Consider the following 25,487-nt stretch of genomic DNA (forward strand, 5'->3'; position numbering starts at 1 on the left):
ACTCTTACGTTCTTGTGGAGATTTAGTATGAGAAGACCCCTAATGAAATTTTTTGTGGAATAATTTTCTAGAGCATTATAACCCTCTAGCGATCTTTTAAATGTATCGTTTTAAAGAGTCAAAAGAATTCTATTTTGAGGGAGCCTGTGAAACTGTAATTCGGCTTGAAAGTGTAGGTCCCTCCATTTGTGGAACAACATCAAGACGCACACCACAAATAGGAGGAGGAGCTCGGCCAAACATCCAAAGAGGGTGTACGCGCCAATTATATATACATATACTATATATGTATAATGGGTTCAAATAACTGCAAAAAAATACTTCGTCAAATTCTGCTTTATGTGTCCAAACTAAGCACTTCGCTCAGATAAGTATTTTAACCATTTTTTCCATTTTCCTCTATATAACGTATAGTATGCTCGAAACTTTTTTTAAATGGAGGAAAACTCCCAAGGCCATCAGCAGAAAAAAAAAGTCAAAAATGAACGCAATTTTTGAGGCACTTGAAACTTGCACTTTGCAAATAACAAAATTCAATGGACCACAAAACTGCTTACTCGAATTTTTTCCGGAAATTCTGATTAAAAAGTTTAAAATTTTTATGGAAATTTATACAAAGTTTTAAACTTTGCTTTATATGGTTTGTGGTATAGTATAAACTATAGTTTTATGAAAAAGATAATTGAAATTAAAACATATATAAAGAAATAGTCGAAACTTGTCAATATTTGGTGTGCACTTTTTTTGACGCTGACATATTAATTTATTTTCAATACTCGGTGAATGCTTATAACCAGAAGGCCTATGTAAACAATAAATCTAGGTTTGAATACGTTGTGACACAATTAGGATTCAAAAGTAAAAATATTTTTAAATGTCTTCTATATATTATTTCTTACCATCTACTTTTTCTCATTCACTTTACATTGTAATTTTTGTTTTTTTGTTTTGTTTTCATGCTTTTTTCACTCCAGCCCATCAATACCACCCTCAGATCCATATCCACTAAGAAGATTGCATCGCCAAAGCAGTGCGAAAAATCGAAAGATGGTAAGTCAAAAATAAAAATGAATAGTAATACCCAGCTAAAAATATACACATTTAGCATAATGCTGAATGAAATTCGATACGTGAAAAGGTCATTTGTGTACGCTTAAGTAAATCGAAAGTGCAAACAGTTTTTCACAAGCGAACAATTTGCTTCATTTAACATTTGTTTATTTGAGCTGGGGAAGCCGTTGCAGTACAATTACAAACCCTAAAGTAGCTGATATTTTCAAATAGATATACGGCTTATTTTCTAACAGCTTTTTATTATTTTCCGTTTTTTCATTCGTTTTTCATTCAATTGGCTGGAAGTATTTATGGCAACACTTAATACGCACCAACTTTGTTGGCTGTTTTTCTACATTAAGTTTATAAATACTTACCAGGTATTATGTGTTACCAAATATTTAACTTGTGCCGGTTTAATTTCGAGTTACCAAGGGAATTTAATATATTTAGACTTTTCTAATTTTTTTAGATTTTTCTTGAATGGCTCGAAGGTACTTAACTTATAGGCGATATAATCCTTAAAGGTTCACTGTAAAATTATATGGTATTAACACGAAAGTAGCAGTTCTCCCTCACCGCATTCGCTTTTAAATAAAAAATGTCTATTATTATTTTTGTTATCAGGCTACTGTATGCTGCGACCAAAAGAGATCTATTGTGCAAAGGTACCCTATATTTATGCTTTTTACAGCACATTCTGGAGTTTATTGTTCCTCAATTTATATGAATGCACGTCAATACCACCAAGTTGCTGTAGTCTTTTTCGGCTTATTGCAGGACATTCATAAAGAATGTGTTCTGAAATTTCAGAGAGACCAATTTTGTTTAAATGATATCTCAGGCTCCAGTGGCCTGTAAAGTAATCAGTTAAAAATCTTTAGTCTACTCTGCTAAGCGAAAATAGCTTATCACAAATTCCTGTGTCCGGTGTTAGGAATTGTTTCACTTGTCGCTGATCTGTAGAATTCCGCCAGTGCTCAACGAATTTATTCACATCGCACTTTCTGAGAAATTCGAAAATTTGTCCTCTTGTAAGTCCACAGAAAGGCTCAGGACCAATTAGAGGCATGTTTGCTCCTTTTTTTTTAGCTAAATTATCAGCCATTTCATTTCGTTTATATCCCCCCTGTCGAGGAGCCCAACCTAATAATACTGTGTTGAAGTTCCCTAACATATTAAGCAGGTTGAGGCAGTAATTTATGGGTATTTGCGATAGTTTCATATTTATTTTCGTGTGCTTTCGCTCTTTGACCTTCGCTGCAGAGTTTCAAATAATGCTGGATCGATTTTTTTTCACTTTCAAATAAATTTGTTTTGAGAACTCACTCCGGACGTGCGTCATCCCGATACTTTCAACCTTCTTTTAACCAATTTTCAAAACTTTCTAGGCAGAAGTGGATATCTCTAAAACGAGCTGTTTAAAGGCTTCAACAGCTTATTCAGGCGCTGAAAAACGTTGGTTTCGCATTTTTTTGATGTTCGGTAACAAAAAGAAATCATTAGTTGCCAAATCAGAGCTGTAAGACGGTTGACCCAATGATTTGATGTTCTGAGTGCTCAAAAACTTTATTGTCAGAAATGACACTAGCTGTGTACTTGGGATGTTGCTCGTTTTGGATGCAAGAAACCGCGTTTCCCTTGAGTTCAGCCAGGCCCCACGGTTACGACAAAGCGAATATCTGAATTCCAGAAACTTGAAAGTTCTAATTGTGGGAAATGCAAACTACTAAAATTATAACGGCATCATAGATTATTTTGTATAATATTTGTTAATACATTTTCTTTGTCATCAAGAACATAGTTTCAACAAGAGAGATCAGCTTTGTGGAGCGCCAGAAATCGATAAACTATCTGTGTGTACATTTTTCGTATAAACATCTAGTTAACGTTGGTTTCTAAATCACAGTCGATTAAAACCTTAAAAGTTCAATATTAAAACTTATTTATTAATTCATATTTTCAATCAAAAAATTACTCTTTTTTACTTTCTTTTACTTAACGTTGGCAACTCTGCGCTCACAAATTGCATGTATCATCGCCTCACCCGTATTCTGTCCGGTCAAATGGTGCGAGTACTAACTAAGTGCCAGTATATGCAAATCTTAAGTAATTTTAACTCGGAGCAATTCACAATGCATACCTGCAAACTTCTCTGTGTCCACCAATATACTCGAATATTGTGCTTTATACGACTAGTGGTATTTGCTTTCCACCACCTGCCCTCTGCACACCCATACCCACACCAAAACTGAAAATTTTTTGCGCCCAACCCCACTCACTTGAATACTCAACAAACTCGGCAATTTTCGCACTCCTCTTGTGGCACAAAAACCACAGTAGCAGATTGTTACGAATGCAAGAAGTCAGTTGTGTGTCCACTGAAGGATATTGGTTTGATTTTATTGCGGCCATCAGTTTCATGTTTCATGTGCATTTGTACATATCTAAATAGTACTAGTAGTAGATACATGTACTCCACTTCACCTCGAGGTACACAGAGGCCAAGTGCAGTTCTCGGCGCAGTTGGTGTAGTTGGCTCAGTTGTCATTGTTCTAGTTGTTACTGTAGTTGTGTAGTTGATGTTCACTTCGTTGTTGTGTATTGTGGTGGCAAGAGACGCACTATAAGTTATTTCTTATGTACCAATGATACATTTTTACATACCAAATTCGGCAGCGTGGGGATGCATTTGTATTCGCTGCAGCAACACGGGTTCAGTTTTCGGTTCTTGCTCTCTATTGGCTTTTCAGTAGGGTTCGTTGGGCGCTTAACGCTCGAGAGCGAGCACACTTGTGTTTGATGTGAGCATGGATTCACTTATCTTCGGTGTGTGTATGTGGCATGGAGGTCATGCTCAATCTTGGTGCTATGCATTTACTTTTTTTTCGTTATCTTTTTTCTATTTGTAGTCAAGAATATTTAATTATCTCAATTAAATACTAAATTTAGTGCTTTTTGCAGTTTATTTTAACAACAGAATCCTCAAGAGTTCCACTTATAAAGCTCACTCACATGCTTATTCTTATGTACTCTATTGGCGGGTGTCTCTCTATGCAATCGCTGTTTTGGGTGTCTCGTTTACGGGGGTGTTGTTGGTTATTATTTCTTCACTTAAGCGTTTAACTCAGCTGAGAAGTATTGTTTCCGTTTCGTATACTCGGAGAATTCGCAACACTAGCACCATGTCTAGCATCCATTGTACACTCGTGTGCAGGAGAGAGGAGAGAGCGGGAATTGGTGGCATACTCAAAAGAAGTGCTATACAACCCTGTGCACAAAGCACCCTCAACTAGACTGGCTACAGTGACTTCAAGAAGTATTAGGTGAAGTTAAAAGTTCTGAATGTTTTACTGTAGATGTTTTTTGATGTGTACTTGTACATAGCATCAGCTCATACTAGCCGGCGATTTAAAGGTGACATTATCTTAAAAACAAGTTGTTGTATTTCAAGAAGGCAGTTGTATGTTACCGCATTCCAAAGGTGAAAAAAACAAAGTCAAACCACTACGCCATGCGAAGTTACGCCCGTGGGTTCTATATTACCGGAACGACACGGTTTTATATCCGGTCAAGGACTGCAGCACTCCCCGAACATATATAGGGAATGTTTATGCTGCTACAACAATAACAACGGGAAGATAAAGAATCAGGTGATCGAAAAATCTGTGCTTGTTGCTTCTAAATCCTATATCGAATGCAACGGGAAAGCGATGGTTTTAAGGACTTATACCCTCTTGGTAGGCCAATCGTCGACAGTGTTGATAAAATCATGGAAACGACTAATCTAACCGGCGTTTGGGCATTTATTCCATTGCCCACAATTCGACAATTAGTCTGAAAACTATTTGGAACCATTTGCATCGCACCGACGTTAGGTAAAAAACGAGTTTGTTAAATTAACGCGAAATGATGGCGGTCACGGTTTTATTTTATGATAGTTAGGCAATTTAAATTAAATTAATTTTTTTTGTATAGTAGATTAATTAAACAATGGTTTGGTTTCCAAATTAAGGTTTTCTGGCGCTGTCGGCTGCAGTCCGCACTCTCTCTAAAAATAAAGTAAAAAAAAACAGAGATCTTTCTACTTCACCCAATATATGGGCTCATTCAACTGTGTTGGAAATAATGGATTTAGATGGAAAATGCAATTTGCGGAAAATGCTAATGAAATCGTTCTCTAGGCAATGCTAAGACCGTTAAATAGTTCGAATTAAGACACTACCACAACATTCAGAATAAAACCCTCGCTAACAATAGGTGTAAGCCAGAATCCTAAAGATCTATAATCCCAACAGAAGATTCTGTGTAGTGTAGTATAGAAAATACGTAAAATCTCTACCAATAAATGCTATCTAAAAATATAGCTTCGTTAAATCTCCACATTCAAGCGACTTACTCATTTGACATCCTGTAATGCACAACATATTTTTTTACTATACAAATATGAATTTTCCCTTTATTTTGAAACCCTTTGTAAAAAAGAGAGCATACTCATCTCCATTCTATCTCACGTCAACACTTCTTCCTATCCTGGGTAGGTTAGGTTGATCTGGCTGGCTGAAAGCCATCACATAGAGCTATTGGTCCTTAGTGGTACCAGATGGAGAAGCTTGACCCTTATGTTTCCTTGCAGTAGGATTATTGTATTAAGCCTGCGTCTTTTGCGAATCTAAGTAAGCTCTGAAGCTCTCACCCCAAGAGACATTCTAACCTCTCATATTGTAGAACTCCTAAACATTTCATTCGGGTTTTATCTAATGTAGGGCAAGCATATAGAAAGCGTTCTAGAGTTTCCCCTTTCTTCTAGTTCACTGAAAAAAAATCTGCAGCTATCATTGTTTGGATTTCCCTTCTATCCTGGGTAATGGAACACAGATTAGAAGTTGCAGAATCCGTTAACAGTTCGTGCAGCCAAACTCGATCCTGTAAAACGACGGTCGTCGATAGGTTGGAAAAAAAAACTACTAAACCTCTTCATTTTTTACGACACCATTAGGAAACACCGTAAAGCCATATGGGGGTTCGCTCAAACGGCTATAAAAACGTGTGAGTCTTACACACTTACCCCAAAAAAGGTGGAAGTAGGAGGAGTTATTATATATCTAGTCATTTATATGATTGACGGGTAAAAAAGGTATTTCCAACGAGTCTGGACTGTTTTTGGTTTTACGTATAAAATATCTAAACAAAAGAAGTTAGTCATATGCAGATTAAAATTTATGTTTAAGTCAAAAAATTTAAAGGGGGAATACGTTGATTTAAAAGCATTTGTTTATACATATTTTCATATTCATGAATAATTTCGCATATTACTGTAATAAGAATTGGAGTGGGAGAACAAAATGCTTTGCCATTAACACACACACGCGCGCACGCCAGCAATAAAAACGACAGCGACAATGATGAGGATGTTATCCTGCTGTTCCGGTGTCGGTTTAATACCGTTTATGCTTATTACCAACCCAAAGCTTCGTTGTGTCGCGCTCACTGTATTTACACTATGACACGGTATGTGTGTGTGCGTGTGAGTGTAGATGAGCGCGTAAGTCAAGCATCACATCATACACCGATAAACATTGACTAAGAAAGAATTTGTGAAGATATGCAACACTTCCTGCCACACATGCACACATGCACCAGCGCATGCATCCCCATTCATACAGTTCAATGGTTAGACTGAGCTAGCAACTTCCGTCGTGGCAGCTCATCCTTTTAATACTATGTCTGTTGGCATGCATGCCCGCCTGCCTGCCTGACTGACAGTTACACATCCGCGGAGTCTAACAGCCAGATAGCCAAGGTGTCTGTGCCTTTTTGGGATTAACTTTACCATGCTCTCGCATCTTTTTGTTGGTCCTGTTCTATTGCCGTTGTCGTCGTCCTCGTCGTAGTCGTCATCATCGTTCAATGTGGTTATAAGTGATTCCTCGAAATGCTCATTGGTACGAGTACGAGCACCAGGTTGCCAAGCTGAGCGCACAGACAGTTCAGCTTTGAACAGCGAGCGTGACGGTGGTATATATAGTGGTGCAGAAAAGGTCTATGACGCGTCGGTACGAAACGGTTGTAGTGTTGGTTGGTGCTCAGTGAACAGTACTGGTGTGTGGTGAGTTCTGAGTGGCGTGTTGTGAGTGGTGTTGGTACGAGTACCCGTATCGGTGACGACGATGACGGTAACGGGAACATTCTTGGTCTCGGTATTGGTGTCACTCACTTGCTGCCATTGTTTGTGTTTTTTTTACTGTTATTGTTGCTGTATCTGGATGTACCCCATGCATGCCACACACACATACCCACACATACACACTTTTTACATTGAAACATGTGCACGAACTGCAGAGCTATGTATAGGTTACTTTTGGCATTAATGGCTGAGAACATTTACGGCTGTCTACAAATGTTCTTACATGTGTTTGTGTGTGTGAGTTTGTGGTTGGCATATAAAATTCTTAGGGAAGCATGGACGGACATATATACTCTTGCATAGCGCGAATGTTCAGAAATTTCACTTTAGTTCTTTCGTATACTTTGACGTGTCTTTGTCATTTTCGACGAGACGACGGAAGAGTGCATATTCTCGTATAGTTGTAGTATAGTGCACGCCTATGAAACCTACCACTCACCACTACCTGAGTCTGCAACTCGAAACTCCGAACGTTGAAAATACTCAAAAGAACACAACGACAAGAAAAATCAAAAGCAAAAGAAGAAGAAGAATAGTGCTCGAGCAATCAAAGCAGGGACTTAGGTACTAAGGCAGTACTAAGTGGGTATTGCTTGGATAAGCAGCAGCATTTACGTTGAAACGCGCCAAATAAATATCCAACCAACTCACGAACAAAAAAAAGCAAACAAAATGCCATACAAGCACACAAAAGCGATTTAGCGGATTAACTTAAAGTAAATGAGTGTGCGAGTGTGGTTTTATTGCCGGCGTTAAGGCTCTACATGAGGCTTATGTATGGAACAAAGTGATTATTGAAGCGTTTAGCGCAACGAATGCTGCGTCGTCCTTTTTCTCAACATTCACGGATTTTCGGATTTTTTCGGTGTATTTGTGCATTATTTGTGTATTGATTATGGCGAAGTTGCTGTGAAGAAAATTCGAAAAGTCCGATTTATACGAAAATCCTGGAAGTTTAAAATAGTAAATTCAAATAAAATCAGTATTCAAAGAATAATTGTAAACAGAAACTACATGAATATTCATAAATAATGCATACACTACATATATAACCGTGCGTATATCTACAAAAAGTTTGAAAAATAATTGAGAATTGTTTGAACCCAAATCAAAGAATCGCTTCGAAATAGTTTCTTCTGATGTGCTTGATAAATTTCTGAAAAATTATAATATGTTCTGCGCCATGAGCTGATATTAAAATGAAAAAGTAAAAAAAATATGTATATATGCATATACAAATAATACAGATCGAAAGGAATGACTACAAATATCAAAAACAAAAAAATGTATAAAGTTAAAAAAAAATAATAATAAATAAATTAAAATATAAATAAATAAGAAATTCACATTAAGCCGAACAAACCTAAATAGAAAAATGTTGAAATCAAATCCAAAACATATTAAATGTAACGTAAATGTAAAAAAACGCAACACAAAAACAGTTTAAGAAATTGAAAAATAAAAAAATTGTTTAAGAAAAATAAAAATGCAAAACTCCACTTAACTTTTTTTTCTTAACCCCAAAAGTTATACAAAATAAAATTATATGTATTGTGCAATGTAAAATATTTATTTATATATGCATAGTGTAATTGGCGCTTACAATATTTTTGCTTGATATTTTTCCATAAATGGAGGGACCTACATTTTTATACCGCCTCCGAACGGCAGATGGTTTGTTGTGAGGAGCGTTTCCCTGGCAGAAATACACTTGGAGGTTTGCCATTGGCTGCCGGGACCGACCGCTATTAGAAAAAACTTTCTCCACCAATTGGTGTTTTGTGCTCGAGGTTGCCGGCCCATGCACTTCCGAATGTTATTCACGCACCAACCCATTCGGCTACAGCGTCCGCTTTATAGGTGTATATAAAATATTTACCTTTCATCATTTTTTCACAAGACTTTTTAAAACCCAAACCATGTAAAAAAGTAAAGTAAAACTTCTAAAAAAACTGTTTAAATTTTGCACTTGCTTTTTTCCGAGCAACAAGTAATTTTTTTCAAGTCATCACGAATTTTTTTGTATAAACCTGTCACAAGTCGTTTGTGAAATTTGCTGCTTCTGAAGAAATTCGATCGACTACCACAACCCTTATTATTCAACCCGTCAAAGGGTTAGGTTACCCAAAATGTGTTTTTACCAACCCAACTGATTGAAGTGAAATTTTATTTAGTTTCTGCGAGAACTGTCACATATCACACTTACCCGCAGCAAAATATCATATTTCGATTGTTAGATTACACGAAAGATGCACTGATTTCCTACGCTTTATCTCGGCTTCTATAAATTGACAGAGAGCATTGTCAATTGATGTTCTAAAAACATTCAAACGATTGCGTGGGAACACTTGCCCTTATCAATGAGACCACATAGAATCCTGCAAGGGCAACTTTCAATGCAATCGAAAATTAGTATATAAGTCGATTTCACACAGAGTTGAAAGACTCAATATGATCGCCAAGATCACATCGACCGTGAACACTCTTTTAATGAATAATTTTCTACTTTACCTACCATTGGTTTATACTACGACTATATGTAGCTTTTTAAGACAATAGAAAACGAGGCACTGTTGCAATAGGCGTAACCAGAGAGAAACACTTCATCTAACGTAAGCTCAAGTTTCGCGGATAGTGAGATGAAGATATGAGGTGCGAAACATCCACCGGACATGAACGTAGTTCAAAATATTTTGACATAATTTTAGTGTCTAGCGAAATATGAATATTCCGATAAATTTTCTATCTTATCGTTGGTCATTGTTGAAAAAAGTATTAAATTCAACTGAGTTTTGCCCCAAGTTAGTAGAATATAGGACATGGAAGAATTATTGCACAAAAAAAAAATTATGCATTAATTTTTGCTATTCTTTATTTCTTTATTTATAAATGCCATTGCATTAAAACTTATAGACTAGATTTTCAGCATTACATAACAATAACTTAAAAGCAAAATTAAATAGATAGCTATTTTTTATAAATAAAGAGTCAATGATTGACTTAAACAGAGATTTCTCTCAAATTTTGGGATCAAATGTTCATATAATAATTTAATTTAATTAAATATTTAATTTTAATGAAAAGTCTTTTTCACGGTAAAATTTCACTAAGAGGTTTGTTATGACCCTGTGAGGTGGCAACCGCTTTGTCGAAACATTTTCTCAATAATTGATTTTGATGTTTCAGGTCTAATCTATGAATCGAGTCGACGACTTTCAGTTGCAATTAAATATGCTTACAAAATCAAGCTTGCGCGGAGATGGGATCCCTTATCTTCCTCATTCGTTCTATCATTAGGTTAGGTTGACGTGGCTGGCTGAAAGCCATCACATAGACCTATTGGTCCTTAGTGGTACCAGATAGAGCTTGACCCTTACGTTTCCTTGTAATAGGCTTCTTGTAATAAGCCTGCGTCTTTTGCGAGTCTAAGTAAGCTCTGAAGTTTTAACCCCGAGAGACATTCTGACCTCTCATCTATCATTAGCTTTCTAAGCATTTTTTGTTTGATAAAAAAATAAAATTATTAGGTGACTTAATTTTTGCAAAGTTTTCGGAAAGTCAATTCATTTTGATGCGGGAGTGACCTAATCTGCCTCTGGATTCAACGAGACAAATAACGGGTTAATTTATTAAAACTGGAGAGATTAAAGTAAAAAGTAAGAAAGGCACTTTATTTCATAATATGACTAATATTTCATTCCTTAAGCACGCACTCCTCTAGCAAATAGTATGCACTTGAAAATTCAGCGAATTATGGTTAAGCCCACTGTACTGGGTTTGCGTCCAATCTGGTAGCCTCAGGCATTTTAAGTATGTGTTCTGGCCTAATAACGATGACTTCAAACAAACCTTCCAGATTTAAATTCACCAGTTAGAGCCTTTTTAGCCGTCAATCTCAATCATTTCAAAGTCACTTAGTATCCGTACGTTGCCAATTTTTGACTTATCGCACCTAGCTTGGTCAGTTCTCGTAGTGGCTAATACTTGGCATTTTTACTCCTCTTCATAACCGCCTCTCTAAAGTGAGTTTGTGCATGTCATAGGGACAATGGTTCGAAGTCCGCCACAGCCATTAAACAACAAAAGTAATTTTTGACAACGGACGCCCTTCGACCGGCAGTGACTAAACTTATCTTCTCATAAGATGTCATCTACCGCAACACGACGCACTGGCCAAATTTATGGTGAAGTTCGGTGTAAAACCTTTCGAGGCTGTTTGCGAAAGTTTGCTACTAAGAAAATGAAGTAGATTGAAATAAAATTGGAATAAAATCAAATAAAATTAAATTAATAAAAAAACTAAAAATGTGAAGAAGACCCTATGCATCATTATTCAAGTCCTGTAACGTTTTCCATTATTATTTTTTTTTAGTGTTTTTTTTTTTTGAGAAAATTTATACCTAAAAATGCATTGTCTACGCAGCAATAATTGCTCACGAAATTTTCTTATTGTAGCTAAGTGAATGTGTGAGTGATCCCACTTTGCTCTTGGTCGATTTGTGAACAAGCAATATTCGAATATAGCCACAGGAAAAAATATATATACAACTGCGTTAAATCAACTTATGGCGTGTGTACCTTGCAACATCCTTCGTAAGGCGCGCTACAAATTGTATGCCCACTTGCCGCAGATACACGAAAAATAAGAAAACAAAAACTAAGGAGAGCACTACCGAGAGTGTTTGAGATTTACATGTGAGCACGAGTGATTTTTTTGTTTTTGTTTTTGTTTTTTCAAAAACACCAATGCCAACAAGTTTAAGTGCAGTTCAAGAAACAAAAAACCAAAAGCAAAAACAACAACAACAAAAAACGAAACACGAGTAACAACAATTACAGTGACAGCCGACAACAAAAACAACAACAACACGATGCGGTAACTAAACGTGAAAAGTGCAAAATACATAATATTCAGCAACAACAAAAAAGGAGCAAAGTTCATGCTTGAACTCTTAAAGCAACAGCAACAAAAAAATGAACGCAAACGTGTAACGCAATCAGTAGCTGACACTCCCATTTCACATCAGATACACCATATGCATTATGTTGTGCGTGTGTTATTGTTGGTGTTAGTGCCAAAAGCAACAACAATTGATATAACCAATACCCATCCCCCCGCCAATAGTGCACCTATGTACCGTACCGACCCCATATAGCGTAGCGGCATGTCGTTATCCTTGCGTTTTATTGCGGTTGGTGTATGAGTGGCTCTGCTGACTGCCTGGTGATGGCTTTGTGTTCCTTTACCCCAGCTTGCCGCGCGCCGTTCACCTTTTGTGTGTATGTGAAGTGTTAACAAAAGTCTTTCAACCCCTCTATAATTGTTGTGCGCGGCTACTGTGTTACCTACACTGTTTTCTACTTTGTTGCTGTTGCCACTGCTATTAAATGCACCCCTCCTGAGTATTGTGTGTGTGTTGGTGTTTTACCACCACACCACCAACACAATTGTTTCCGCTATTGTTTACCTTTTGTGTGTTTTTAGATTGTTTCCGTGGGCAATACTGTGGTTACGTGTTTTCTGTGTTGTTGTTGTCTTTTTGGGTTTTTTTTTGTTTTTTTTTTTTGTATTCGCCCGTTGGCTAAACCACTATTAATATGCAGTTTAGTGTATCCCCTACACTGATGAGCAATCGCATGCATCTTATTAAATGTGTTAAGCGTGAATAGATAGACAAATTGACGAGAGACGCAACGAGAAGAGACGAGCCTCTTCCACAAAAACCACTAAACGCTCGTCCCATATATGTACCTAAACACACAGCAACAGTGGTGGTAACATTAAACGCAGAAGTGAAAATTGTTTAGCTCATATTAAAATACGATATCTCGAAAATAATTGTTGTAATTGTACGTGGCGCTCTTAGACGCACACGCGCGCGCGTTTCTTCGCTCGCATTTTCTCTTCCACGTCACTCACGTTTCATTCTCAGTGCATTGTGTCAGCAATAATAAATGATGGAATGGCTACCGAGAGGATTGCCCAGCATCCATGCACCAATACCGATTTGTGGTGAGTCGTTGGTAACGTTATCTATCATCAAAGCGTACTTACGTGTGTATGTATGTATGTTAACATTTTTTATTGAAATTCAATCAAAATCAAAATTTCATAACATATTAATTTTGGGTAAGTTTTGTATAGGGGTTTCCAGTTTTGGCTGGCCTCGTCTCCATTCATCTTAAGTGTATTGAGGTGAGGCACAGCTCGCTGGCTACATGTGTATATATGTACTACATAGGCGGCCCATACGTATGGTTATAATATGTTCAAAAACCATGAAATTAAAATTAATTTAAAACTTAATTTTGTCCAATTCGAGGGGGGCTGTCTTGTACATTTTCCGCCCAACAATGAAAACACAGTAACAAAAAATAATGAAAATAGTAAAATAATAATGAAAATGGCTTTATTGTTCATTTCAAATTATTCTCCTTGGATGTCAAAACACTTTTGCCACTCAGAAGTGGATACCTCCAAAATGGACGGTTTAAAAGCTTCAACAGCTTATTCAGGCGTTGAAAACCGTTGATCTCGCATTTTATTTTCGATGTTCGGTAACAAAAAGAAATCATTAGGCGCCAAGTCAGAGCCGTAAGGTGGTTGACTCATTAATTCGATATTTTGAGTGCTTAAAACTTCTCTTGAATGAGCAGATACGTGAGGGCTCGCATTGTCCTAGGGAATGATAATTCGTCTTCGTCGGTTGGTTTCTTTAATTCTCCGAAAACTTCTGGCAAACGGTGGTGTACCACTCAGAATTTACTGTTGCAACATGACCAGATTTTCCGAAAACAACCGACCATTTATTTTGAGATGCTTCTTCCTCGAATAAATTTTGTTGGATTAAGCTTGTCTTTGAACACTCATACGAAATTCATCATGCAATGATCGACGGCCACATTAGAACTCGTTGTACCAGCGTTTCACAGTGGCTAAGTTGATCAATGCACTCCTAAAATATCGAATTACAGCTCATCACACGCAGTGTTGCAAAGGCGCAAAATGTAGAAGGCTACTCTCGTATATGGACGACAGCACCTCTGCCAATAGAAAATTTCAATATTTCTGTTAAATTAGTGATCGTGCAAGGGGTTGTCAAACAAGTTTATTTTATAACCTAGGGTACTGTAAACTCTGTTGGCATAACGGTTTTCTGTAGCATCATAAAGTGAGCGTCAGTCAATATTAAACCTCCGCGAATCAATTTAACTTGTTTTATGTTTTAAATGATGTAGAGAAATATTTAGATCTTTCACTGAATTCATCGTAGCACGAATTTCGTAGATTTTACACAAAAGGTATTCGCGTCATTTCGTTCAATTTTCGCAGGTTTTTCAATTGTAAAAAAGTTGCCAAATAAAAATCAGAAGGAATTACCACTTTTATTTTACTAATTTATTAAACTAAAATTTGTCAACAGTTGGTATTAAGTTTAATAAATTTTTAAATATTTTTTTTAAGCAATTTGCTTTTATATGATAGCAAAAATTATAGGTGTAAATAACGAAAGTAGTTCTCCCTATAAATAACGAAAAATTATATAGTATCACATAGATTTATTGGGAGGCTGGGTTTGGATGATGAACTAAGATGAGTAGAGGGCACAACAGACGGTGGGGTCGAAGTGTATACTTAATTTTCATTCATTCATTCAATCCTGTTAGAACATTTTTTCACTAAAAGGCTATACATATATTCCGTGTGATTCGGTCATAATTTCTTACCTTCTATAACTTTTTTTTTTGTTTTTCATAGTTTGAAATGAAAATGAAATATGTTGACAGTTTTTTTTTTTTCAAAAATTGCTCATTTGACACTTTTTTAACTTTTTTTTCGTTTTTTATGTGAGGGCAATCTCTTACTTACCTCTCACCTAAACTTGTGTTCACATAATTAATTTGGGGACGAGTGTCGGCATATAGCCGCCCAAATTCGTAGGTTCAAGGCTCGGGACGTCTGTCGTTCTGAGCGATAAGATACGCATAGATATACAATAGTAAAAGAGTCACGTTTTCTTTCAAAGACATTAGGGGCCATAAGCCATGAAGTCTTACCTACCTTATAATGTAAACTTACGATGTAAGACGGCGGTAGTCAGAACTAATTTCAGTCTTAGATTCAGTCTCTCAATGTCACTGTCAGAGGAACCAGCAGACTTTTTATATATTTTATTCTACGCACGGCGGCTAAACGATCTAGAGATGCTACGTTAGATAGTGACAGTTCTCACGAATATTACTTTGAATCTGATAAGACGGAAGATGACGGCATTGCTTCGTCAAGTGGAAGTGAAATACGTGCAATAAGGACTCCACTCAGGCATTTCAACATTAGCAGTGAAAGCAGTTTGTTTATAATTATTTTTTGATTTTATGAAAAATTTTCCTTGTGATAAATAAAGCCTCAGTTTTTATAACGTTCAACGTATTTATTTCCCTTACTGCGCACTCCAATACCTCTCGTCCTCAGCGACGCTCGCCCGTCGGCGGGGTTAAGTCATTTTATCTTACACAATATTCATAATATTTTTCATGCTAAATTGGTTTCATTAATTTTTTTATAAAAATATATTGTAGCATCATTGTAAAAACAAAATCTTATAAATCAAAGTCCCAAAGTTTGTACACAATACACCAAATTTCGAAAAATTTTCGTCAAAATTTTCAGCTTTAATTTAAATCTTAATTTAAACTTTAATCCGCCGTTGCGCCAGACTTTTTCGACTTTGGACGTGAATTTAACATATTTCTATTATAGCTAACGACTTGCGCTTCCAGATAGCTTCCTAAAATTTAAATTTCTATCGATTTATATATATAACCTTTTAAAAACAATACAATACAAGATTACATATTTTAGCAACTAAAAGTTTTCTTTCCAAAGTGTCAACCATTTCAAATGATTAAATGCATAGCTCAATATTTCCACTGCACTTTAAGAACTCTCAAATGTTGCTGCCTTTTTTCGTTCCAAATTTTGATTACTGGACTCCCAGTAGAATTAATTTTTTTTTGCAAGAAAAGGAAAATATTTGCAAAATAATTTGTTAAGCTAAAATTTGTTTGGTTAATTTGTGTCAGCGGTGTTGAGACATCAAAATGCTATCATTTGAGTATCGCAGCACCTTTTTCGAGTTCACATGAATTCAAACCTTTCATAGTCGTCAGCGGGGAGTTGTATTCGTAACTCTTCCACGTCGAACTTAGTGATAATTTTGATTGCAAACCTACATATTTCGAAAAAGGTAGTGGAGTGCAACTTAAGGGCTATTCTGCCATTTCTAGTCAACATTTTCTTCGCACTGCCTAATATCAGTGCAGTTATTTACTCGTATATGAATAGCTCAAAGCTTCAAAACAGTGAAGGAGGTGGTGTCATCCCGCGAAGACCATCTCTTTAGAATAGCGCGCGCACTGCTGCGTTTTCCAGTCCGCAGTTTCAGTAACAATGGAGGCTGTAAAGCAGCTCAAAACTGAACTTTTAGATTAGATTAGATTCTTTATGAGGTTTGCACTCGACCTAATGGTTTTTTGTGCCCTATAATCTTTGAACTTTTAGGAATATATATATTTTTGTTGTAACAGCACAAAACACTCCTCAAAATGTTTTGAATGAATTTAAGAATGTTGCTGGATTGACTCTTTCGCCGCATATATTCAGCTAAATTATAGCCGAGCTGCAACTAAATTCTAAATTTAGCTAAACCGAAAAAACGTCATCTCACTGGTGCCCATTTCATAAGGGGATTGCGCTATATGAAGTTGAAAGGCAGTGCACAGCCAAAATTATTCTTCCTCGAAAAGAAAGCTTTGCTGCAATGCCGAATGTGATTTGTAAACTCTACTTAGGCAAATTATGTTTTGAAATTATTATAATTTTGTCGAATCTCCAGGCCACATTGGGAGCGGAAACAATCACAAAGTGAATATTCTCTGAAAAAGGAGCTATAGGTGAATAGGAATCCAAGTGGAATAACTAAGCGCATTCTTCCAGAAATCTTGTAGAAGCTTCAGAAGCGGTGGAGAGGGGAAAACGATTTCTCATCTCCTGTGTAATTTTCTCGTTATATGTGAAACGACAAAGAGGTCCTGTGTTCACGTAGCGACGAGAATGTTACTGTTAATTCATTTTCAGAACCTCAGCACGCCATCGATCTCTATAACTCAACAATTCTCGCCAAAGCTGAGTGATAATTTTGTACAAGAACCTGATATTATTTCTCTTGATTACCGAGTTATCGCTTCTCAAAGCTCAAAAAAGCAGTATTTTCGATTTTTTGTTCCTTGTTCACTCCCCTCGGGAGTATAGGGCCTCGACAAGACTCTTCCATCTTACACGGTTCTGTGCTGTTGTTTTTGCACTGTCCCATGAGATGTCGGCATCTGCTAGTTCGCGTAGCATTGACCTAACCAAGTGTTTTTTGGTCGACCGCGACCTCTGCTCCCTTGCGGGTTCCAGTCCAGTGCCATCCTCGTGATGCTATCTGGTGGTTTTCTCAGTGTGTGACCTATCCATCGTCACTTTCTGCATTTGATTTGCCTAAGAATGGGTTCCTCGTTCGTTAATCTCCACAGTGCGTCGTTACTGATGGTGTTTGACCAGAATATTCTGCAGATGATGCGGAGGCATTTGTTGATGAAGGATTGTAGCCTCTGTGTGATGGTGTTAGATACCAGTCATGCTTCGCTTCCGTACAACAATACTGCCTTTACACATGAGCCGAATATTCGTAGTTTATTGCGCCTGGAGTTTTGCGAACTCTCCCATACTGTATGCATTCGCCCGAGTGCCGCCCTTGCTTTGTTTAGCCTGCAGTTGACATCTTCATCTGCCGTGATGATGCAGCCGAGGTAGCAGAAGCTTTCAACGAATTCCACCGGGCATCCGTCAACCAATATCTGCCTTGCGTTGTAGTGGTTAATTCTCAGTGCGTGCCAGCGCGACTTGTTTGTCCGCCTTCGTTTGCATGTCCGAGAGTTTGTGCGAGGGGAGTCAGATGTCATTGGCGAAGTCCAGGTCCTCAAGATGTCTGGCTAGCGGCTATGTTAAAAACAACATTTCCACATCTGCACGTTGAAAAATCTGCACGCGATTGTTGAGAGTACAAATTATCAAAAAGTCTGGGGGAATTTTTCAGTAGTTCCAATTTTTCGGAAATAAATGGTGTCTAAATGGCTTTTTCAGGATCATAATTACCTTTGATTTTAGCAGAATTGTGTGTCATATACAGCTCACGAAAGAATTAACTTCTTTTGTGTTAAGCTCGGTAATCCTGTGATCAGCGGCCCCGAACTGTCAAATTGCCCGTTAGACCTTTTTTGGGGTATCGTGAAAGGCCGAAACCGCTAACAAGATTTTGGAACATTTAGTTGACGCGGTGGGCTTTTTTGAATTTTATAACAGTTTATTTTAATTCTTAAAAAGTAATGCAGTGCTTTCAGGAACACTCTATGTCATATTTTATAATTTCATATTTCTCAAAAGCAAATATATCTAAATTGAAATACTCATTTGTTCGGTAATTGTGTTTCCAGTTCCCCCAAAGAGTGGCCAAAAACGCCCAGCAACAAGTCCGGCTCCACCCATCCCTTCGCCCCATCACATACAATCGCCCTCCACCACACCCGGCGCTGGCAATAGTAGCGGCACCACTTCAGCTGCCCAAATGACGTCCAATCCAGCACTGATGAATCACGTTATGCCCCCCAATCAGTTAAGTGGCTTGCAAGCCGCATCATTGCAACAACAACAGCAGCAACATCAAGCGCATCAACAAGCTGTTGCAGCTGCAGCAGCAGCCGCACAAGCCCAACAACAAATGGTAGGCGTGCCGAATGCACTGAACGCAGCACAATCAAGTGGACGCGGACCCTTCGCCTCGGCATTACGCAACTTGGCTAAGCAAGCAGATATTAAGGAAGAAGATGAAATTAATGTGCGCGTGGAACGCACGGAACGGGCGGTACCGCTAAGTAGTGGAGGAGGCGGCGGTGGAGGCGGCGTACCAACTGCTGTAAGTGTCGCTAACACCAACGTTAATGTTTCCAACTCAGCGCGTTCTTCTATGGCGAACGATCGTTTACCACCAAATGGCGGCGGTGGACCCGTTGGCAGTGTAGATGAACGTTTATTAGCCAAAAAGCGTCCGACATCGTCGCCACAACCTAATGAGAAGATTGCGCGCATGAGTTCGCAACAATCGGTGCAGATGCAGCCTGAGTTGCTGGCGCGCAGTGGTTTCCAGCCATACCGGTCAGACGAGCGCCTCATACATCCGGCGGGCGCTTTTCCCTTGGATGCCTATGCTACCTTTGCAGCTTTGCCAACAATGCCGCCAGGTGAGTGCTAGCTTTAAAAATGTCAGACATGAGTTGTTTTACAATTGGTTTTGTTTCTCGTTCGTAGGACCGTTTTTAAGCCCAGCTGGACTGCCTTATTCTGATCAACTGTACTTAGACCAACGCTTTCAAATGTTGCGCGCCGCCGGCTCCCATCATACACATCCACATGCTCTATATCCGCCAATGGCTTCGCCTTATGCCTCCCATCTATATTCGATGATTCCGAGCGCCGCGCTTGGTTTGGGCTCTGCGTTGCATGAACGCATGAAATTGGAGGAGGAGCATCGTGCGCGTATCGCTAGAGAAGAGGAGCGCGAAAGGGAGTTGCAGCGGGAAAAGGAGCAGAGAGAACGCGAGCGTGAGCAAAGAGAACGCGAGCAGCGAGAGAAGGAGCAACGCGAACGTGAACAGCGCGAAAAGGAGCAACGTGAAAAAGAACAAAAGGAAAAGGAAGCGCGTGAGCGGGAGCTACGTGAAAAGGAGCGGGAAGCTAGAGAACGAGAACGCCAGATACTTTCCGCTTCGCATCACTATACGAGCCAGTTATATTCGCCATTGGGTCGAAATTTGCTCGGGCCGATGATGCCACATTTGGGTTTAGGTCTACGTGCGCCGCCAGGTGCATTACATAGCCTGCCGCCGATTTCCGCCTATCACGCTGCGAGTCAACGTCAGAGTCCAAATGCGGCAATGGGTCTAAATTTTGGATTGCCCGGTCTGGGCGGCGTATCATCGCTTTCGCATGGTCCCGGCAGCTTGCCGCATCATCTGCAATCATCTGCGTTAGGTTTGCCGCATCCAGGTGCCGCTGGTTTGACACATCCAGGCTTTCCCAGCGCTGCTTTAGGACTCTCTCATCACGGTCTAAACCTAACACATCCACATATCTCACCACACCATCCAGGAATGGTGCCCAGTCATCAAATTTCACCACACTCGTCGTCTATACCGTCAACCTCTACCACTACCACGTCGCCGCATAATTTGAATTTGAGTTTGCAAAGTAATGCGGGTGCCAACATGAAAGTATCGATGTCCAGTAATGTTTCACAATCGCCAGCGTCGGGCTTGCAATCCTCGAGCAGCATGACTCAACCTACTTCAACGCTGTCGTCACACATTCCGCAAATGAATAACTCTCTCTATCACTCACATCACCCTGGCCAGCACATAACAAGCGCTGGACTCGCGCCCACTTCTGCTCACCAGCAGCCACCAACCTCCATACCACTTTCGCTAACTAGCAATTCAGGACGCAGCCACTCGGCATCGCCGATCACAATGAAATCATCGCAACAACCCCCCAACGCCAACCCGGGTATGCACAATCAAAACGGCGGACGATGTGCCAGCAGCCCACATCCATCGCGTCAGCTTGGTATCGGCCCGCCACAACACCAACAAACCGCTGCGGTACATGAGAAGCCAAATGCACTAACGCCCAATACTCTGGAGCCCGCCACATTGGATCTAACTGGGTCGAACTCGAATTCCAGCGTGCAGGTGTCATCTGTGGCCAGTAGCGGCGGTCACAACACACATACCAATGAAGTGAATGGCGGTAGCACAGAGGCGGTCGCCGATAGAGATCGGAAAGATGCTGCCGCGATTGCGGCGGCGAAAAACCTTTCACACAACATAAGCACCACCGATAAGAGAAGTCCATCGATATCGCCACCAGTTGCCGCCAAAGATAATGCCGTTTACAATGTGGGTATGTCGCCGCATGCCGAAGAGGCAACGCGTCAGTGCAGTCCCAATAGCGCCATGCCAATATCCGCAGAACCACATACATCCGTATCACCGCCAGCGAAGCCACCCATCGGCAGTGAAACAATTGTTGGAGCAGGATCAGGTAATTACAGCAACGATCCCAAAGGCATGACCGCCATACCTCCAGACAACAGTATCAAGCCTACAAGTGATCCCAACTCCCAAAATGTGACCAGCGATTCAGCGCTGCCGGTGGTAAGTGCGACAGAAGCAGTGCAACCAACAGCAACGCCGACCACCACCAACACCGCGCCCACAACAACAACGCCCGATGCGGGTTCCTCTGTAGGTGGGGTGACTTCCACCACCGGTGGCAGCATCTCACCACCAGTTGTGAGCAGCAGTACGAACATTGTGAACAATAAGAAACAAAAAACCAACTGCGATGAAACGGTAACCAGTGCGACGCCGACCACAACCACTTCCGCAGTCGAAGTGAATGGCGGTGGTAGTCGGTGATGCTGTGTTGCTGCGTGCCTGTCTTTGCCGAACCGCGGCGGCACTACTATCAAACTAGCAAAAGCAACAGCTCCATGGGAGTGCATCCCCCACTATACTTATTCGCTCTTATAAATATTTAGTAACTGTAACATAATTACTGTGTAACTAGTAAGAATAAGCCAAGCTTCATGCCATGTACTCACTGATGCAGTTCACCGACCAATTTTTCTTTTCGCTAATCTCTTCGTGCTTTTACTCTAACAAATTCCCTTCTCTACATCTATAGAACTATCTATCGGTTTATACGTTAATATTTAATTTAAGCAGCAACTTACTATCGGGACTATGCGTATGTGTTTGTTTGAATTTATTTATAGAGCAGTTTTCAGTTCATTTTTATTATAATTAATTATTCATTTCATATTAATATTTTCCGTTCTAGTTTAGTTTCTTAAGAAATTGAGTTCTAATAAGAATTATACATATAGATGGTAGAAAAACAATAACAATAATAATAACATGTGCAAATTCTGCAATTTCAAAATTACAATTTTTTTTTTGTCTGAATTTATGAAATAAACTATTGCAACCTAAATTTGAATACTGTGTTTCTACTATTCTATTTATTGATGTTTTTTTTTGTTTTTCTTTTTTACCAAAACGGTTGCGTTCGATTTATTTAATCGTGTTTTATGTTCTTAAGGCACCAGTGAAAAATGCGCAGGTCCATCTCTGCTCATAGTTTTTTGATAGGTTCATCGCAAAACGTCAAAATTCCATTTTTATTCTTCTGAAGAGCATTTTTTATATCCTGAATTTTAGACTTCGGCCCTGTGCGCTAGGATCATGGAACACTAATAACTGGCGCTTGAATACAGAAAAATATTGATGCGCATGTCCTTGACCAAATGGTGAATAGCAAAGTAATGAAATAATAGAAGAGGCTCGAAAAAAAACTGATTTCTTTTATGTTAATCAAAAGCTCAGCTTAACGAAATTTCGATAACTCTTATATTTTAGAGAACAATGCTTATTAGTCCAAACATGGTGAAAAATCTTTTCTTAAATTTCAGAAAAAATACGAGTATATGTTGATTTCTGAATACAACAAAAAACAAAAACAATGCGAAATTTTTCTAAAAAAAAATTAATAACTTTTTGAGTTTTAAAAGAAGATTTACCAAAAATTTCTAGAGATATTAATTTGCTAAAACTCAGAAACCACATTTTTTTGGTTTGGATTTATGTGCGAAAATAGTAGTCCATACACAATAACTGAAAAAATGGATGTTTTCCAAGGCGCATTCCTTAAAGTGGCACTAGACCAACAGTTTGTTTATAGTTTGTGTGTTTTAGTTTTGTACGTTTGATCGTCAAAGCAAAGTATTGAGAAACTAGAAAACAAATAATGAATTCGCCTCGTTTCATGGACACAGCTAAAGAAAAAAACATATCAGCTGATTTGAATACATTCGCCTTGATGTTTTCTTTTTTGATTTAAGTTCATAAATATGAAAAAAAGAATCTGAAGCTATTTTCGAGCGAAAGTAATCACAAAGCTGTGCTTAGATTTTGATAATATAGAAATATTATAGTTTAGTAAAAATTTTTGGAAAAAATCCACTTTAGTGCTAAAAAGATATCCATCTGAGCAGTCGAAATTAAAAAATCAATTCGATCTTAACGGAATTGGAATAAATGTACCAAAAACAGTAGAAAAGGTGTCGTTTTACTTTTCAAATATAATTCGAATGCCGTACAGGCCAGATTTACTTACCTATAAAAAAAAAATAAATAAAAAAATCACATATCACAACTAAGTACTTCAAAAAGTTAAGAGCAAGAACTACAATACATACTCCAAAAATTAAAAAAAAAAATACAGAAACAAAGTCAAATATAAGTATGTATGTCAAACATTTTTTGAGCATGTTTAACAAAATTTTAACAAAAAATATACATTTTAAACATAATTTTCCGTCAAAAGTTAGACCCTTTTCAGTGTCCATAAAGCGAATATTTTTAACTTAAATAACAACATTTTCTTAAGTACAAAATTGTTTGGTTAAAAAACTTTATTTTTTCATTAAAAGCGAATATTTGGAACTTTTTTTTTAAATAGTAATTGTAATAAATAAAGTTTCAAACAATTTAATTTATTTAAGTAAAAGATAAAATTTGGAATTCGAAACGTTGAGTTAAAAAAAGATAAATAACATTTACACAAACATTTTTTTTTGCAGTAATTTGTTTTTTAATAATGTTTTGAAATATTTAATTTGTTTGAGTAAAAAATATTGTTGTTAAAAAAAACTTAATTTTTTTATTAAAAGCGAATATTTGTAACTTTTTTTTAAATAGTAATTTAAAAAACAAGTTTGAAATTAATTAATTTATTTAAGTAAAAGATAAAATTTGGAATCTAAAAAGCAAAATATTTGGATTTTTTTTGTAAAAAGTAAAATATTTATTTTATTCAAGTAAAAGATAAATTTGGAATTTAAAATGATTAATTAATAAAATATTTTTTTTTGCATTTTTTAAATATTAATTTTTTCAATAAAGTTTTAAAATATTTAAATTGTTTAAGTAAAAAAGATTTTTGATAAAAAAAAGAAATTTTTTTTTATTAAAAGCGAATATTTGGAACTTTTTTTAAATAGTAATTTTTTAAATAAAGTTTCAGAGTATTTAATTTATTTAAGCAAGACATACACCACAAGTAGGAGAGGAGGAGGAGCTCGGCCAAATAGCCAAAAAGGGTGTAACGCCAATTATTTTTATTTTTTATTCGACTTCTAGAAATATTTTGCTGCAGATGCACGTGACATTTATGGACCTTTAGGGTCCATACATAGGAACACTGCTTCTAATCCTTTTTTATACGCGGAACTCATCGGTTAAATTTCTTACAAAACTAACAAAATGTACAACGTGTATGGCGAAAAAGATACGCCCATTGAGCTGAGCAGTATTTAACATTTTTTATAACGGAACTCTGGATTGAATTTTGCGACTGACGCTTCCATTAGACAGACTGTACCTAGGTAAAAAATTTCAAATTTTTAGTTCTCCCCGTTCATAATTTATCAAAAACTGTGATAGTTAATTAAGGGATCTTTAAAATAATTTTTTTATTGTTTTTTTTTTCGTTACCAAATTAACTACTGCAAAAATATGAAGTGTTAAATTTTTGCGCTAAATAATTAAAAGTTTTTGTTTCAAGTAATACAATTTTTAAATAAGATTTCGAAATTATTGATTTATTATACTTAGGCATGAAAAATTATTTTAGTTAACAAAATTTCCATTTTGTGCTTCGTGAAAACTATGAATGTTCAGTTTGAAAATTTCAAAATAATGCGATAGAAATTATCACAATTTTCCAAAGGAGTTGAAACTGTTTGCCTCAAATTACCATTTTAATATTTTAAATAAATAACTATTTTAATATTTTTCTGTCTGTGATTTTTTTTAAATCACGCAATTTATAACAACAAAACTGTAAACATTTATAATTATATTATTTTCTTACGCAATTACGTTTTTTTTTACTTCTTTCACCTTTTACTTAGTGAATTATTATTAACTTTTTTTTAACAATTTCCATTCATATGAGACAATCGTTAATTTTCGGTGTCAGCGGCATAAGTCACCCAAAAACATTCCCATTCGGATCACCTCAATC

General features: G+C 37.5%; 1 protein-coding gene across 4 annotated transcripts in view; it reads left to right on the forward strand.

Moving 5' to 3' along the window:
- The window catches only part of LOC128868122 (uncharacterized), a 60,171-nt gene extending 37,771 nt beyond the window's left edge, over nt 1-22,400 (forward strand). For all 4 annotated transcript variants that reach the window (XM_054109882.1, XM_054109878.1, XM_054109880.1 and 1 more), the window contains 3 exons: nt 975-1,050; nt 18,779-19,582; nt 19,650-22,400. In XM_054109882.1, the coding sequence (XP_053965857.1) occupies nt 975-1,050; nt 18,779-19,582; nt 19,650-21,817 (3,048 nt within the window). In that variant the 3' untranslated portion in view covers nt 21,818-22,400. The remainder of the gene's footprint in view (nt 1-974; nt 1,051-18,778; nt 19,583-19,649) is intronic.
- The last annotated feature ends 3,087 nt before the right edge of the window (nt 22,401-25,487 follow it).

This window comes from Anastrepha ludens, chromosome 6, assembly GCF_028408465.1.
Source record: "Anastrepha ludens isolate Willacy chromosome 6, idAnaLude1.1, whole genome shotgun sequence".
Lineage (NCBI taxonomy): Eukaryota > Metazoa > Arthropoda > Insecta > Diptera > Tephritidae > Anastrepha > Anastrepha ludens.